The 16707-nt window shown below is 52.5% G+C and overlaps 1 protein-coding gene across 1 annotated transcript in view; it reads right to left on the reverse strand.

The window, feature by feature from the left end:
• Window positions 1-12364: 12364 nt before the first annotated feature.
• NPDC1 (neural proliferation, differentiation and control 1) overlaps window positions 12365-16707 on the reverse strand; it is a 115697-nt gene continuing 111354 nt past the window's right edge. The window contains exon 9 of the mRNA XM_054007314.1: window positions 12365-13608. Coding sequence (XP_053863289.1) covers window positions 13531-13608 — 78 coding nt within the window. The 3' untranslated portion in view covers window positions 12365-13530. The remainder of the gene's footprint in view (window positions 13609-16707) is intronic.

The raw sequence follows: 16707 nt of genomic DNA on the forward strand, positions 1-16707 counted from the left end.
TGAAAATCCCAGAAACCGGCAGCACTTTTGGTCTCTAGCAGAAGCCTGGAGGCCACAGAGCTCTGCACTCAGGGCCGGCTCCAGGCACCAGCTTGCTAAGCAGGTGCTTGGGGCGGCCACTTCGGACAGGGGCGGCACGTCCAGCTATTCGGCGGCAATTCGGCGGATGGGCCCTCACTCTGTCTGGGAGCGAAGGACCTCCCGCCGAATTGCCGCCACAGATCGCGATCGCGGCTTTTTTTTTTTTTGCGCTGCTTGAGGCGGCAAAAACCCTGGAGCCGGCCCTGTCTGCATTATTCTCACAAACATTGCAAATCTAGGACAGAGGCTTCGTCTGTATTTGCAGACCAGCAGGAAGTACCGCAAGAACCACGGACACAAGGATTTCTTGGAGGACAGACTGGTGTGGGACATAGTGAGATCACATTGTAAAGCAGGTTCGGGATTTTCAGCCATTAAAGGCCACCTTCCTGGAGTTGTGTGCCGAGGTTGGCCCAACCCTCCAGCACATGGACACTAGAATGACTGAGAGCGGAGAAGCGAGTGGACATTGCTCTCTGGAAGCATGCAATGCCAGATTGCTACCGGTTGGTGGGGAATCACGATGGAGCTGGAAAATCCACAGTGGGGGCCGTTGTCATGCAAGTGTCCAGGGCCATTTATGGTCTCCAGCTACGCAGGACCGAGGCTCTTCGCAACGTGCAGGACGCAGTGGACAGCTTTGCAACCCTGAACCGTGCTGGGGCGATAGATGGCACGCGCAGCCCTATTTTGGCACCAGCCCGACTCGCCACAGAGCACATCATCAGAAAGGGCGGCTTTTCGATGGTTACACAAGCACTGGTGGATCACTGGAGATGCTTCACCAATATCCGTGTGGGCTGGTCAGCAAAGGTGAATGACGCTCGCATCTTGAAGAACACAGGGCTGATCAGGGAGCCGTTCTCTCCAAGCAGCGGATTATCACTGCACTGATGATATTGAAATGCCAAGGGTGATTCTGGGGGACCCAGCCTACCCTCTGCTCATTACACTGGCCACCTCAATAGCACCAAGGAGAGATTCAACTCCTGGTCAGCGGGTGCAGAATGACAAGTGGTTTGGTAATCTGAAGGGACGCCGGCAGGGTTTACTCATGAGATTGGAACTCAATGAAAAAAACCCATGCCAACGGTTATAGCTGCGCACTGGGTCCTGCGTTATATCTGTGAGGCAAAGGAGGAAAAGCTGCCACTGAGATAGAGCGCCTGCCCGCCTCTGAACAGCCAGACCCCAGGGCTATCACAAGAGCCCAGCATGGAGCTAGGCAGTGGAGGGAGGAGTTGAAAGAGCACTTGAGTGGTCAGTCACAGGAGAGTTCTCTGCTGGAATAGTCTCCATGCCTGGAGGTTGGGAGACTGCTAAGCCCTGTGTCATGCTGCTGTACATTTCCCAATATGCCTGGGTATGTTCCTGACACCATGACTGCTGGGGCGCTTGGTGTGCATTTACAAGTACGGTTTGCTTTGACTACTGCTATGCAATTGGCCATATTTGTTATGAACCAATAAAGAGAAATTAATTTTGGAGAATTCCAAGGAGTCCTTGTGGCACCTTAGAGACTAACAGATTTATTAGAGCATAAGCTTTCGTGGACTACAGCCCACTTCTTCGGATGCATATAGAGTGGAATAAATATTGAGGAGATATATATATACACATACAGAGAGCATGAACAGGTGGGAGTTGTCTTACCAACTCTGAGAGGCCAATTAAGTCAGAGAGAAAAAAAAACTTTTGAAGTGATAATGAAGATAGCCCAGTACAGACAGTTTGTGTGTAGATATATCTCCTCAATATTTATTCCACTCTATATGCATCCGAAGAAGTGGGCTGTGGTCCACGAAAGCTTATGCTCTAATAAATGTGTTAGTCTCTAAGGTGCCACAAGTTCTCCTGTTCTTTTTGCGGATACAGATTAACACGGCTGCTACTCTGAAACATCTCCAAAATTAGAAGTTGGATTTTCTGCACTGTTTCCCCCCCCCCACTCAAAAAACAACCCCCAGTCAATATTATACAGATTTTCAACATAACTTGAAAGGTAATAATTTAAAACCCAAAAGGTGAGAAACATGTGTGTCCATCCGAGTGCACAAATGTAGCCAGTTGTGGCTATGCGTACACCAGCTCTGGCTCTCCCAGGTCAGTCTCATAGACTCATAGACTCATAGACTTTAAGGTCAGAAGGGACCATTATGATCATCTGGTCTGACCCCCTGCATGCTGCAGGCCGCAAGACCCTTCCCTGGACTCTACCGTTGAAGTCCCCAATCCTGTGTTTTAGTGACTTCAATCGGCTGAGACCCTCCTGCTAGTGATCCCTGCCCCATGCTGCGGAGGAAGGCGAAAAACCTCCAGAGGCTCAGCCAATCTACCCTGGAGGAAAATTCCTTCCCGACCCCAAATATGGCGATCAGTAATACCCCGAGCATATAGGCAAGAGTCTCTAGCCTGACCCTTGTTGGCCATTATGCTGTTCATGTACCATTGCTTGGTTTTCCTTGGCTACTATGTTTTATCATTAAACCATTCCCTCCATAAACTTATCCAACTTAATCTTAAAACCAGACAGGTCCGTCGCCCCCACCGTTTCCCTCGGAAGGCCGTTCCAATATTTCACCCCTCTGATGGTCAGAAACCTTCGTCTAATTTCAAGCCTAAACTTCCCCCCGGCCAGTTTGTATCCATTCGTTCTCGTGTCCACATTAGTACTAAACTGGAATAATTCCTCTCCCTCCCTTGTATTAACCCCTCTGATATATTTAAAGATAGCAATCATATCCCCCCTCAGCCTTCGCTTTGTCAGACTAAACAACCCAAGCTCCTCTAATCTCTTTTCATACGACAGGTTTTCCATTCCTCTGATCTTCTTAGTCGCCCTTCTCTGCACCCGTTCCAGTTTGAGTTCATCTTTTTTAAACATTGGAGACCAGAACTGCACACAGTACTCCAAATGAGGTCTCACCAGCACCTTATACAACGGAAGCAGGACCTCCCTATCTCTACTAGATATACCTCGCCTAATACATCCCAAGACCGCATTGGCTTTTTTCACCGCCACGTCACATTGCCGACTCATAGTCATCCTGCGGTCCACAAGGACCCCTAGGTCCTTCTCCTCTTCCGTTACTTCTAACCAATGCGTCCCCATCTTGTAACTAATGTGGAGCTGTGCCTGGCATGGAGTGCTAGGGGTAAGGATCTGGCTATGTAGTCTGTCGCGGAGGTGAAGGGAGCAGGACTGCAAAGGCTGGAGAGTCCAGGAGTTTGGGACCAATAGGTCAGCCAGGGTCTGCAGCATTTGGGTTTGCTGCCTGAGAAGACCCATTATGTCCTGTGGCATCTCCCTCTCCTTGTCCTGCTGGGAATCCTGGGCCTCTCTCTTCTCCTCTCCTCTCCCTTTCTCCATGCTGTCTGTCACATTGGCCTTCCAAGCCCAGCATTCCTGGTCTGATGCAAGGATCTCACGCAATAGATCCTCCCATATCCTAAGAGTCAAGCATTCTATGCGGGGGGTGGGGGGTACCCCTCAAGGTTTCCATGACAGAAGCTGCTTATAAAAACAGACAGATGTACCACCTAGCACAGGAACAGGGCCACTCAGGGAAATTAGTAGGCAGCAGGCTTAAATACCCCTAAGGAAGCATTTCTTCACACAACACACAGTCAACTTGTGGAACTTGTTGCCGGGGGACGTTGCAAAGGCCAAAACTATAACTGGGTTTAAAACAGAATTAGAGAAGTTCATGGAGATTAGGTCCATCAATGGCTATTAGCCAAAATGGTCAAGGATTCAACACCACGCTCTCGGCGTCCCTAGCCTCTGTTTGCCAGAAGCTGGGAATGGGTGACAGGAGACGGATCACTTGATGATTACTGTTCTGTTCATTCCCTCTGGGGCATCTGGCATTGGCCACTGTCAGAAGACAGGACACTGGGTTAGATGGACCATTGGTCTGACCCAGTCTGGATGTTCTGATGTTGTTATTGAATTTACAGTCACAACGGAAAGGGGAGGATAAGTTTCAAAACTCCCTTCCCTTATTCCCTTAAAAAACTTTTACTAAGAAATGCTTCTGCTGTGAAGCACCTCAGCCCAGCAAGCATGGCCCACCAGGGGCGAGGGGAGGAAGGGTTTTCTGTTGCAGGAAGCTATAAAATGTTGTTCCTGGGTACGAGTACACGGCAATGGCAGTGAATACTGGCACGGTTTCCCACAGGGGTGGTGATTTTAGCTGATCTCGCACTCTTGGGGAGCACAAAGGTGCGGAGAGCTCAGCTGCTCCTGGCATCTCGAAGCTGCCTGGGCCCATAAGCCACTAGCCTGTTACTGCCCTGGTGCCAGCCAAACTCATCGCAGAGCGGCATGGGAAAGCGTCCTACCATGCAGGAGGAAATCAGCAGCCTTCCCTAGTAACCTTTGGTAGAGGATTGCAGAGCATCTCCTTGAACGTTTCATCCAGATCTCTCAGGAGGATAAAAGGACCATCCCGTGTGTACATAAACTGCTCCGCAGAATCCGGCCTCCCCGCCCAACCCAACAGGCAAATGCCAACTCAACCTCGGTTGTACTGCTGCTGCTTCTCATTGAAGTAAAGCAATGGAAAGTCCTTACCTGTGTCTGGTTAGCCTGGGGATGGGGCTGGCACCAGCTTTCAATTTAAGCATTGTAGTGTAAGGAAAAATGCAGGCGCACACTCACCTGAGTTCCCTTCCCTTTCATCGGGCTCATCCGGCGGGACTGGCTAGACTGCGGCAGAGTCTCAGACAGATCCTGGCGTGCGACATGGCTGGATCCCCCTGCCCAGGCCTCCTCCTCATGGCAGGGGTCTCTGTCTCAGGCTCCTCCAAAGTGTGCACAGAGCATGCAGTTCCTTGCACCCAATCGGTGGTTGGCCTCCCGTCCCTGGCCTTGTGGTGTGCCTGCCACAGCTCCTTTGCTTTTAAACGGCACGGCTGCTGCTCCCTGCCCTACCCCTTTGCCTGCATCACCCGAGCAATCTGCTCGTAGATGTCCACATTTCTATGGCAGATCAACAGCCTCTTCTCCCCCTTGCCCCAGGAGACGCAATACTTCCTGTCTCCTCTGGGCAGGAGTGTGCCCAGTACCTGTCTGCGTGCATGGACCCAGCATGGTTGGTTGGGTAGTTGCACACAAGGTGAGCTGCTAGGCGTGTACGCCACGGTGGGCAATCAGAAAAAGCATTTCATAAAGGCGGAAGGTTTTAAAGGTGGCCGTTGGTCTCTGTGATCCCTGGGCAATGGAGTATAAAATGGTAATCAGAGTGGTCACTGTCGCAGGGAATGGGGCATTATGGGACAGCTGCCGGAGGATTGTTAGGGTCACTGCAGGTCATGCAGCATCTAACCTCACACTGGGTTGACCTCAGTAGGTTGACCATGGCTCAACGCTGTGGGAGGGGTGGTTTTCTGTCACTCACAGGGCGACTGTATCATCGGGAGACTAATTTGAGTGTAGACGCATCCACAAATAGATCAATGCAAGGCAACTTACCTCAACCTAACTTTGTAGTGTAGTTAAAACACTTCCCCCGCACACCAGATTTTGCAAACCCAGTGTAGTAAGGTAAGTTACCGAATGACAGAGAGAACAATAACCCACTGTCCTCTACATGCTACAGTAATACAAACCATGATTGCATCAGGGTGAGTTAGTAGGAACTGATCAAAGGGCTGAAGGGATTGAATTAGGGAGAAAAGATTAAAGGGACTAATATGTTTAGCTTGGCTAAACAATGACTCATTAGAGAAGGAAGTGGGACCATAATCACTATCTCCCAGCCTTGGATGGGTATAGACACCCAGGAGGGAAGGAGATCGCATACCAGGCATAACTAGGAATAAAGAGATTAAACAGAACTGTGGTTCTCAAACTTTTTGTATTGGTGACCCCTTTTGAACACCAAGCCTCCGAGTGCGACCCCCCCTTAGAAATGAAAACCACATTTTTATATTTAACACTATGTTAAATACTAAATGTAAACCCTGTTGCTTAAAATGAATTTACCTTTTCTCACTGCTTTAAATTAAGACTAAAACACATTTTTATCAAATTAAATATAAGCGGAAAAGTTATTTTGAAGTAGAATTTTATTTTAATACTGGACAGCAATGACTGACTGGAAGCAGCCAAAAATCAGTGAGATGGATGATGCTGTTTATTTGACACAAGAAGTTTTATTCTTGGTGCTGTTTTAGAAAGGGCGCATCTGATGTCGTCCTTCACATCAAGCCAGTTTCGAGATTTCATTTTTATTGTGAGAAGGCTGGTGAATCCACTCTCGCATTCGTAGGTAGTGGGAAATGGCAGGACGACTCTCCGGGCCATGTCAGACACTAGTGGGTATTCACTTGCAACTGAGTACCGGAATTGCTTTCGAGGCAGCTGTGTGAATTTTGCTTTCACTTCATGATCATTGAACATGTCGACAAACTGTTCCTGTGCGTGAAGTGCTTCTGGTAGCGCTGGGAAGTAGTGTGAGAACTCTTTGTGAAGAGCTCTCAAATGTTCGCTGTTCACTGATTTGAGAGCACTCAATGTTAACTTCCTCCTCCTTGCTGAACAAGGCAGGTGTCGGAAATGTGCCGTATCTGTGTCCAACTTTGCACCACAGATCCAACTTCATCTGGAAGACTGATTTTATTAGTCAGGTCTATTAATGTTGAAGGTTTTCCCTGAAGCGACAGATTGAGATCATTAAGGCTATGAAAGATATCAGCTGGGTATGCCAAGCAGAGAAGCCATTTGTTGTCACTGAACTTTTTTTTCAGCTTGTTTCTCTTTTCGCAGGAAAAACTCTGCCATCTCTTCATGAAGTATAAAAACGCACTTTAATGCGCGGCCCCTAGAAAGCCATTGGACTTGAGTGTGGAAAAGCAGAACTTCATATTCACCACGCATTTCACTGCAGAGCTCTCGAAAGAGACGACTATTCAGAGCATGAGCTTTAATGTAGTTCACTGCTCGTCTAACAACATCCACCACAGCATTGAGGAATATTGGCAATGTCTTTGCAGCTAGGACTGGACGATGGATTCCACAATGAGTGACAGTCGCATTAGGTGAGACACACTTTACCTTCTGCTGAAAGCCAGACCGTGCACTGGAGCGCTGTCGGTACAGATACCACAAAGATTTTCCCACTCAATGCCATTGCTTTCAAAAAAGGCATTCACCTGATTGAAAATGGCCGGTGCTGTTGTGGTTGTTTCAAGTTGTTCACAGAATAAGAACTCATCCTTGACATCCCCGGCATTTACATACCGTACGAATGCTATCAGTGGTGCACAGTGAGTAACATCAGTAGTTTCGTCAAGTTGCGGGCTCAACATACTGAAAGCAAAATGTTCAATTTCGTGCACAACTTGGTTTTTGATATCTTCAGACATCTCACATATTCTGCGTTTCACAGTATCATTAGACACGGAAAGAGTATTCGGTTTTTTGGCAGTATCATTGCTAACCACAAGTGCCACAATATCTTTGCATGCTGGCAGAAGAAGCTCCTCACCTACTGTACATGGCGTTTTGGTACGGGCAATTTGTAGTGACGCTACGTAAGAGGCCTCCACAGCTGAGGGCATTTGCAGTCGGAAACTTCCATCAGAATCAAGCCTGGCCTTCTATGTTGCTTCTTCTCTGTGTTTGAAAAAAATCCACGTTTCGATTTTTATGCTCAGGATGGCTAGTTTCTAGGGGGGAGGGTTAGCTCAGTGGTTTGCGCATTGGCCTGCTAAACCCAGGGTTGTGAGTTCAATCCTTGAGGGGGCCACTTAGGGATCTGGGGCAAAGACTTGGTCCTGCTAGTGAAGGCAGGGGACTGGACTCAATGACCTTTCAAGGTCCCTTCCAGTTCTATGAGCTAGGTATATCTCCATAGAAAAAAATACAAAAAAGTCACTGCAGTTTGCATGGTTTCATTGATTCAGCAGACAAAACTCCACAACAAATGACCCATTGTGGTTTTTCAATACCAGAGGTGATGATACTGGTAAAACCGAGTTTAATGTAAGACTCAAGATACTTTTGTGTTTTAGCAGTACAGGTGGCCATTATTCTCAGGAGATGGTTTGCGCTCGTGTGTCTGACTGTTAATTAATAAAATACCTGTTCAGCTGCTAAAGAATCAAGCCCTTTAATGTTGTCTCAGTACCAGGACCAGCCATAGGAAAAATGGCACCCGGGGCAAACTTCTATTTGGCGCTCTTTCTTTGGGGGTGGAGCTGGGATGGAGGAGCCTGGGGCTCTGAGGCCCACACATGGTGATGATGGGGGCTGACAACCAAGTGCCTGGCCAGGCTCGGGGCTGACAACCCTGTGTGTGGCAGGGCTGGGGGTTAACAATCTTGTGCCTGGCGGAGCTCCCGGCTGATAACCCTCTGCATGGCTGGGCTCCGCCGGACAACCCCAGTACAGGGGTTGGGGCTCACAGCGTCCTGGATGCCCCAGCTCAGGGCTCACAGCCTGGCTCCTGGTTGGGGTTGGAGGATCACAATACCATGCCTGGCCGGGGTTGGGGCTCGCAGCCCCGCACCTGACCGGAGATCGCAGCCCCACTCCTGGCCAGGGGTGGGGGGGGTCAGGACTTGCAGTGCCACAGCCCCACCCAGGGGTTGGGGGTCAGGATTCGCAGCCCCACAAGGTGGTTGGGGTCAGGACTCGCAGCCCATGCTGGTGTTGGGGTCAGGCCTCATAGCCCGGTGCAGGGGTCGGGGCTCATGGCTCGCCAGGGTCAGGGTTCAAGACCCCCCCACATAACCGGCTTTGAGAACCAATGATCTAGAACAATGTCTAATTGGTGGGTGAGCTAATAGTCACTGGATTTGTCTCCCCCCGGAAGCGGTGGATGTTGCGTTACTTGGGAGGCTTGTAGATCGAGGTTGCCCAAAGCCCTGGAGAAGTGCATTGGCCCCTGGCCTGGGCTTTCAGTGGGACTTTAGAACTTGAAAGTGGCTTTAATTTTCATAGTAATCAATGCCCTCTTCCATGTTTGTGCAAGATTCCATGTTACCTCCACACACAAGGAGGGAAAAAAATGACCCTGAACCTGAGTGGAACAGGGTAAGTCAAGTCTGCAAAGGAAACAGCTGCATTGTGAATAAACAGAGTAATTTTTGCCAAAACCTTCCTGGGCTTTATTCTTCTTCCCACATACAGTTGGGAGTCAGGGGGAGAAAAGATCACGTCTCAGACTTGATGCTGTTTGTTGGCTGAAGCTGGACCATCAATACAGGCGACGCTGGTAGCATCACCTTGAGTTAAGGTTACCCAAAAGTTTCCATTATAAGACCCTGTTTTGAGTTGCTTATCATGTTGCAAAATTTAAACCATTTGGGCTGAAGTTTTCCATGCCTGCTGTATGCCTCAAGCTGTACTTCTTCGGAAAGTTTCAGCAGAAACTGTTCAGCTGTTTCAGAGAAAGAGATTAGGGAAAAATGAGAGAGACAAGGTGGATGAATAATATCTTTTATTGGACTCAGCTTCTGTTGGTGCAAGAGACAAGCTTTCGAGCTACAGAGCTGTTCTTATCTGAAGAACTCTGTGTAGCTTGAAAGTCTCTCACTCTCACCAACAGAGTTTGGTCCAATAAAAGATGTTACGTCAGCCACCTCGTGTCTCTAATATTCCAATACGGCTACACCAACACTGCAGCCAGCATGAGGGGAAAATGTCATTTTGCTCATGTTAAAATTCTTACGACCACTTTGAGATGCATCAGTGGCTTTGGAGTAGAAAATCCACCCAAATTTAGGAGTTACAAGCCTCTGAAAATTGCTGGCTACGTATGATCAGTAGAGACTTGTTAGAAGTTGGTACTAGAAGAGTCAGTCTGCACTGAGCATGTTCCAGCCCAGCTCTGCAGGGACTTCATTGCAGTTGCTCCTCCTGGTGCACTGTGGACCCGGGTGCAAAACTGAGCATGGAGCACGGGCGGTGGGTGTAATAGGCCCAGGGAGACTAAGCCACCCCTAAGCCGAGCCCTGACCCTGCCCATGCTCTGCCCTCTCCCCCATGCCGGTGCCCAAGCCAGCGGGAACTCAGCTCTGCTGCCGTCTGGAGGCCCGGTGCTAGGGGTGGCTCGGCCTGGTGCTGGTGCTGGCCGTTGGCCCCAGGCAGTTCGGCTGGGACGTCTCTGGCTGTAGAGAGGGAGTGGGCACTCGGGACTCCAGTGGGTAGGGGCAGGGCCTTGGGTGCAAGGGGCAGGGCTGCTTGGCTAGCCTCCCTGAAGGAGGGGCTCACACGCCACCCATGGCATGGAGATGGTCTTCCTTGTGCTCCCAAGTTTCTCCTGCTGGTTCTCAGGTTGCATGGAGGAGTCAGGAGCCGAGGGCGTAGGAACAGAGCACAGGGCCAGAAGGATCTGTACACTCCCCTCCAGAACCTGGCGTAGGACCCTCAACGTCCCTCTAGTTTGCTGGCTTGCCATCCCCCACAAACGGCAAGAACGACCCTGCAGCGTGTGCCTGCTTCCTGGTGGGGCAGGTAGGGATCCGGTAGGATGGGGACTGTCATGGTGACGCACACTGCTCACTGCAGACAGAGGGTGTGTTTACAGTCGACAGAACTGGCAATTCTTTAGGCCCAATTTCGGAGGAAAAAAACCATTGGTCAGTTACACTGTGTCCAAAATAGCGTGCAAGACTCTGCACAATCATCTTGCACGTGCAGGAAGAATGGAAGGGAAACTTCGGTCACTTTGGCCGGTTTTCCTTCCCCTGGAGCCAGTATCTCCCACTTGGAGTGCAGCGGAAGGGCTATCTGGAAAGGCCCTTTAGTGAGATGCTTCACAAAGCATGAGCCGCATGAGTTTGGCAGGCAGCAGTACCCCCAAACCAACAGGACTGGGGGAGGGTGAGGGTGAATAGATTTTGTTAAACTAAAACCAAGACGCAGCCCCAGAGCTCCCCTCCCACACACCTCACACGGGCCATTGGTTTGAAATATGGTCATTTAATAAAACTTTCTTTTTAAAATAATACAATCCATACAACAATTACGGTTTCGGGTCAGGAATCGACATGAACACACGACGTACGGTAAAGGATAAGGGATCGTAAAGTGACAACGTAGCCATAAAATCGTGTGATCGAGGCTTTAGTCTACGCACGGCCGTGCCATCGTCACGCAGCTGTTCACACGCACAGTGCCACTGGGGGCTCTGTCATGCACAGTGTATTTCCAGGGGCACCCTGGTGCAGGCCGATTCACTAGTGACGACCCTGCGGGGCTGTGTGCCTGGGCCTCATACACATGCAGAGGTTCCAGCCCCTCTCCGTCCAGTTCACTGAGGGACGACGGGAGGGGCGAAGGCAGGGAGCTGCACAGTGAACTCAACGTTCCACGCGTGGGATTGGGATGTGGAGCCGCGTGAGTGAAACAACCTGAGATTCAACGTTGGGGCAGATCCTGTATGCACTGGGTGTGTTCAGCCTGGGGTGTCCGTGGGGGCCTCTAGAGCCACACAAGAAAGCCGTGAGGGGAGGGGTTAGCCACAGGGGGTGGGAATGCATTGCACCCCGCCTGCACCCTCCAAAATGGGCGGAGCTTTAAAGGGCCCCGCTTCTCATGCACGGTGATCGGCCTGTTAGTCACACTCACAAGCAGCAGCGACTCGGGTGAGTCAAGAGAGGAGCCGTGGCCCGGGCAGTGTTACAGTGGGGCCCAAGGCTAGCATGGAGGTATCCCAGCATACTCTGCTCCATAGCCCAGCCCAGGCCTTGGCATTAAGACTTGAAGGGAAGTGGAAACGTGCCCCTTTTGGGGCAAACGGGGTGTAATCCTTGGGCTCCTGGTTTGCACAGGTGCACTGGCCAGTGCTTGTTCAGCAAAAGGGCTCACGGTGGGAAGGAAAAGCTCCAGAAAGAAGCAATATGCCTCCTGCAGACTGCACGGGGGCTGGGAACAGTTTAAAAGTTACACCTTTGACATTTCTGAACACGTGAACTTGCACTACTTTTCCCATTAGAGAGACGAGGCCGTCTCGTCCCACTGTGGTGGCATTAGAAAGGGCAGTGCGGGGCTTCTCGCTGCTGGGGTTTGGCACTATGGAATTCACTCTTTCCCTAGGGACCATGCAAAGATGTTTGTTTTTCTTTTTGCTCCCAGGGCAGGTAGGCCGGAGGAGAGCACTGGCCCATCAGAGAGCATTTCCAGCCACTAACCCACAGCACTGGTGTCTGGCAGCAGTTGGGGAGTGCACACACGCCATAGCTTTCTGTTCCACAGCAACTGATGACATCAACCAGAGAGGCCAGAGGCTTATTTTAATGAGCAAATCAAAGAGTCTGGCAGGCTGAGAAATCCACCATCAGAAACCTGCATAGCTGGTTTATTGGACAAACTGTTTTATACAACGAAAGAGAAAAGCTGGCCAGAAAGGTGTGTGCGCCCTGGCCAAGTTACTCGTTGGAAAATGCTACAAACATGGAATTATAAAACCTGCATCACAGCAGAATTCGGTGATAGGGCAAACTTGCTGTATCAGACCCCAACTCCCAGGGACAGCGAGACAAAGGCACCGAGTCTAGAGTCACCCAAATGGGAAGCCAGATATCAAGCGTGATTTGGGGTGGGGTATCCCCCCGTTTGCTCACTGGGATGGGCCAAGCCATGGACTGGGCTGACTCCACAGCTCGAGGACAATGTGCTACGGGGAGAGCTGGTTCCCATTCCACTAAGTTCCCACCCACGGCTCCTTTTGCTCCTACTTTTGGCAGGACGACATGTAACCTGGGCACCAAGGGCTCTCTAGTCTCTTGGCTGGAGAGGATTTCTGGTGGAGGGGCGCAGTAGGATCCAGCCACGAGGAAGGACCGTGGCTCTTTTCGCCAGGTCTACACTAGACTTTTCTTGGAAAGTTTCCCACCAGTTCGGCTGCAAGCACTAGTGCACCCTGGGCTCCAGTGGGCTGCCAGCGTGGGCCACTGTGCGTCACTTCTGCTCCCGCTAGCAGCACTGGTGTTTGCAAGGGTCAGGTGGGATGTTTGCCAGAGTGCCGGGGAGTGAAGGCAAGGCCCTTGCTTTGCTGTTCACTCCTTGATCCCCTCTAGAGGTCCCTTCCCAGGACCCCTTTGCACCCGCTGTACCACTAGTATCCCCCGACCCCCAAAGTAACAAACAAAACAAACCCAAAACTGCCAGCCCTTGCGCTAGCACTCAGCCAACCAGCTGCCCCCTCCCATCTCCAGAGGAACCAGAGCTCCCAGCAGCTGAAAGAATACAGGGAACACAGGGCAGGGAACAAGCGAGATCACAACAGAAAGAACAAGGAGAAGCTGGAACCGGGAGCGACCCCCCAAAGCTGTCGGCAGGTGTGTACTGAGCGGGGTCTAACAGTCTGGCGGTGGATTCTGGGAATCCGCGCACTGAGTGGCAGCCTCGTCCGGAGTCCCTCGGGAGGAGCCGAGGTGCTGGCGGTTTTTGGCATTCTGCATACCGGTCCGTAGCGAGCTCGGGCGGGAGAGAGGTTACTGGTGTGACTTGGGGCCCGGAGGGGGTAAGGTTGAGTCGTCAAAGAGGGGGTTCTTCACTTCCATTTCTCCAGTCTGCAGCGGTTGGCAAGGAAAGAAGATTATATAACCAGCAGGTTAGAGGTCACAGAATCTTATGTCAGCCCCCCTCGCTCTGAGACACTGTTTATTATGACACAATAGCCCTCCCACCCCATCCTCCCCAGGCAGCACAGCAGTGCCACTTTCATTAGCAATTGTATCGCAGAAGGGCCTAGAGCAGAGGCGGGCAAACGATGGCCCGCAGGCCGAATCAGGCGTGGAGCCGGGGCCAGGGCAGGTGTGCAGGGAGCCTGTCCTGGCCCCGGTGTGCGCTGCTGCCACCCTGGAGCCGCTTGACGTAAGCAGCGTCGGGCTGGAGCCCGAACCCCTCCTGCACCCCACCCCCCAACTCCCTGCCTTAAGCCCCCTGCCTGCATCTCACACCCCAACTCCCTGTCCTGAGCCCCTTTGTAGATCCCGCACCCCTCCTGTACCCCAACCCCCTGCCCTGAGCCCCCGCTGCACCCTGCACCCCGTGCACCTCAACCCCCTGCCCTGATCCCCCTCCTGCACGCCGCACCCCTTCTGTACCCCAACCCCCTGCCCTGAGCCTCCGCTGCACCCCGTACACCTCAACCCCCTGCCCTGAGCTCCCTGCTGCACCCCGTGCAGCTCAACCCCCTGCCCTGATCCCCCTCCTGCACGCCGCACCCCTTCTGTACCCCAACCCCCTGCCCTGAGCCTCCGCTGCACCCCGTACACCTCAACCCCCTGCCCTGAGCTCCCTGCTGCACCCCGTGTACCTCAACCCCCTGCCCTAAGCCCCCTGCCTGCATCTCGCACCCCTCCTGCACCCCCAACCCCCTTCCCTGAGCCCCTCATACAATCCGCACTCCCTCCCGCACCCCAACCCTCTGCCCCGGCACTGCATACAATTTCCCCACCCAGATGTTGCCCTCAGCCCAAAACGTTTGCCCACCCCTGGCCTAGAGGCTCCGGCCAAGATCAGGGCCCTGGTGTGCCGGGCGCTGCACAGACACGCAGTGAGAGACAGTCCTGCCCGGTAGTGTAGATGCAGCCAACTGCAAACATTCTTCCCTTGACCAAGCTCCATTTACACCAGGGGCTAGGCCACCGTAGCCGCAATGCTCCAGGATGTCACAACCCTGAGCACCGTAGCGACGTCAACCTAAAATGGAAGTACAGGCCATGCCTGTGTCTCCACTAGCAGCGCTTTATCAGGATCGCTGTGCCTCTATACTAGGGTTACCATATTTAAACATTAAAAAAAGAGGACACTTCACGGGTCCCTGGCCCCGCCCCTTCCCCACCCTGGCCCCGCCCCTTTCCCACCCCCTCACCTGAGCACCCCGCATTCCCCCTCCTCCCTCCCAGCCACACGAAACAGCTGCCCGAGCGCTACCGGCTTCACGGTTTGCCGGGCTGCCCCCAGACCTCCAGACCCTGCGCCTGTGGCCGGGCGCTTCCCCAGTGCAGCCGGAGCCTGGGAGGAGAAGCGCCCGGCCGGGGATGCAGGGTCTGGAGGTCTGGGGGCTGCCCGGCAAACCGTGAAGCCGGTAGCACTCGGGCAGCTCGGCTCTTCAGCTACACAGAGCTGAGATGTCTGGGGGGAGCAGCAGCCGCCGCCGCGGGGGAATCCGCCTGCAGCTCGCAGCCTGCCGGAGCCGCTCAGGTAAGCGGGGGACTGGGGCAGGGATGCCGGCAAAACAAAGCTGGGAGTATTTTCCCGGACATGTTCGGCTTTTTGGCAATTCCCCCCAGACGGGGATTTGAGGACCAAAAAGCCGGACATGTCCGGGAAACCAAAAAGCCGGACGTATGGTAACCCTAGATATACGATGTGACCAAAGCCCTCCTAGCATTGCCCCAGCTTGACTGGTAACGCTGTGCTTTGTCCCAGTAAAATAGAGCCACCCCTGTAGGAGCGAAACAAACTACACCAGTCAACGTGTCCTTTTGCCATCGCTGCTGCGTCTACACGAGGGACTTCTGCTCACACAGGGGCACTGATCTGGGATCACAGCTCCTCACACCCCTCACAGGCGTCGCTATGCCAGCAGAAGTCTGCAGTGTAGACTGGCCCGAGGCCTGGTCTACACCGAGAGACCCAGAGAACCCTCAATTTCGTAGTTAGGTCAACCTAACCTCTGGCATAGACGCCATTAGGTTGACGGAAGATTTCTTCCATTGACCTGGCTGCTGCCTCTTGGAGAGACGGATTATCTACAGAACGGAACCCCCTTTCCAGCCATGTAGGAAGCATCTACACCGAGGTGCCACAGCGGCACAGCTGCAGCACCGGACCTGTGCCGCTGTAGTGTAGACATAACCTGAGCCCCAGAGCCTGCACCCTGGGCTTTGCGACTCGCTGCTGCAGGGTTGGGTTTTTTGCAGTGTAGATGAGGGAAGTGACATAGCGGAGATGGGGACCCGGGCGTTCCCATCCTGTGCTCTATCCGCTGGCCCATGCGGCCGCTCCAAGAGACGTCACATTTCCATTCTGAAGTGGGGCATTGTAGGACCAGATTAGGGAACTTCCCTGAGGCTGGGTCCCACCTTGGCTTTGTGAGGAGGGGCGGGAGGAGGTGTAGATGGTATAGGCTCCGGTACCCTTGACCTCTGCTGAGGGGACAGTCTGACCTGCCTGGGCTGTGCTGATCACAGGACTTTTGGACCAAGTGACCCAGGAGACGTAAGTGACCAGCTGGGGATGGAGCTACCAAATAAGATGATTGGTGGGGGAGGAGGGGTGAGAGAGAGAGCACACAGCTGGGAATCTCTCAGATGGACAAATCTGAAGGCGATGCCTCTCAGCGGGGAAGGGGGGGGGAGAGGAAACAGCCCCACTGAGGCCCAACTACGGTCCCCTTTGGGGGACGCCGCTGTAGGCCAGCTTTACAAAACCAGCCCATGAGCCAGCGTTTGCAGCTCTGCAGGGACTAGGAGCTGAAAAATCTGACAGGAACCAGCTGTTTATTCCCCAGACTGCCAGTGTGTGCCCTTTAATGGGCTGTAAAGATGTAATGATGACCCTTAATCTAGGCCCTGATGGTCTGGCAGGGACAGCGATTACCATGTGAAAGGCTGCACTAAAGCTCCCTTTCCGAGTCATTGTGCTTTTTGCACCATAGC

The sequence above is a fragment of the Malaclemys terrapin genome, chromosome 17, assembly GCF_027887155.1.
Source record: "Malaclemys terrapin pileata isolate rMalTer1 chromosome 17, rMalTer1.hap1, whole genome shotgun sequence".
Lineage (NCBI taxonomy): Eukaryota > Metazoa > Chordata > Testudines > Emydidae > Malaclemys > Malaclemys terrapin.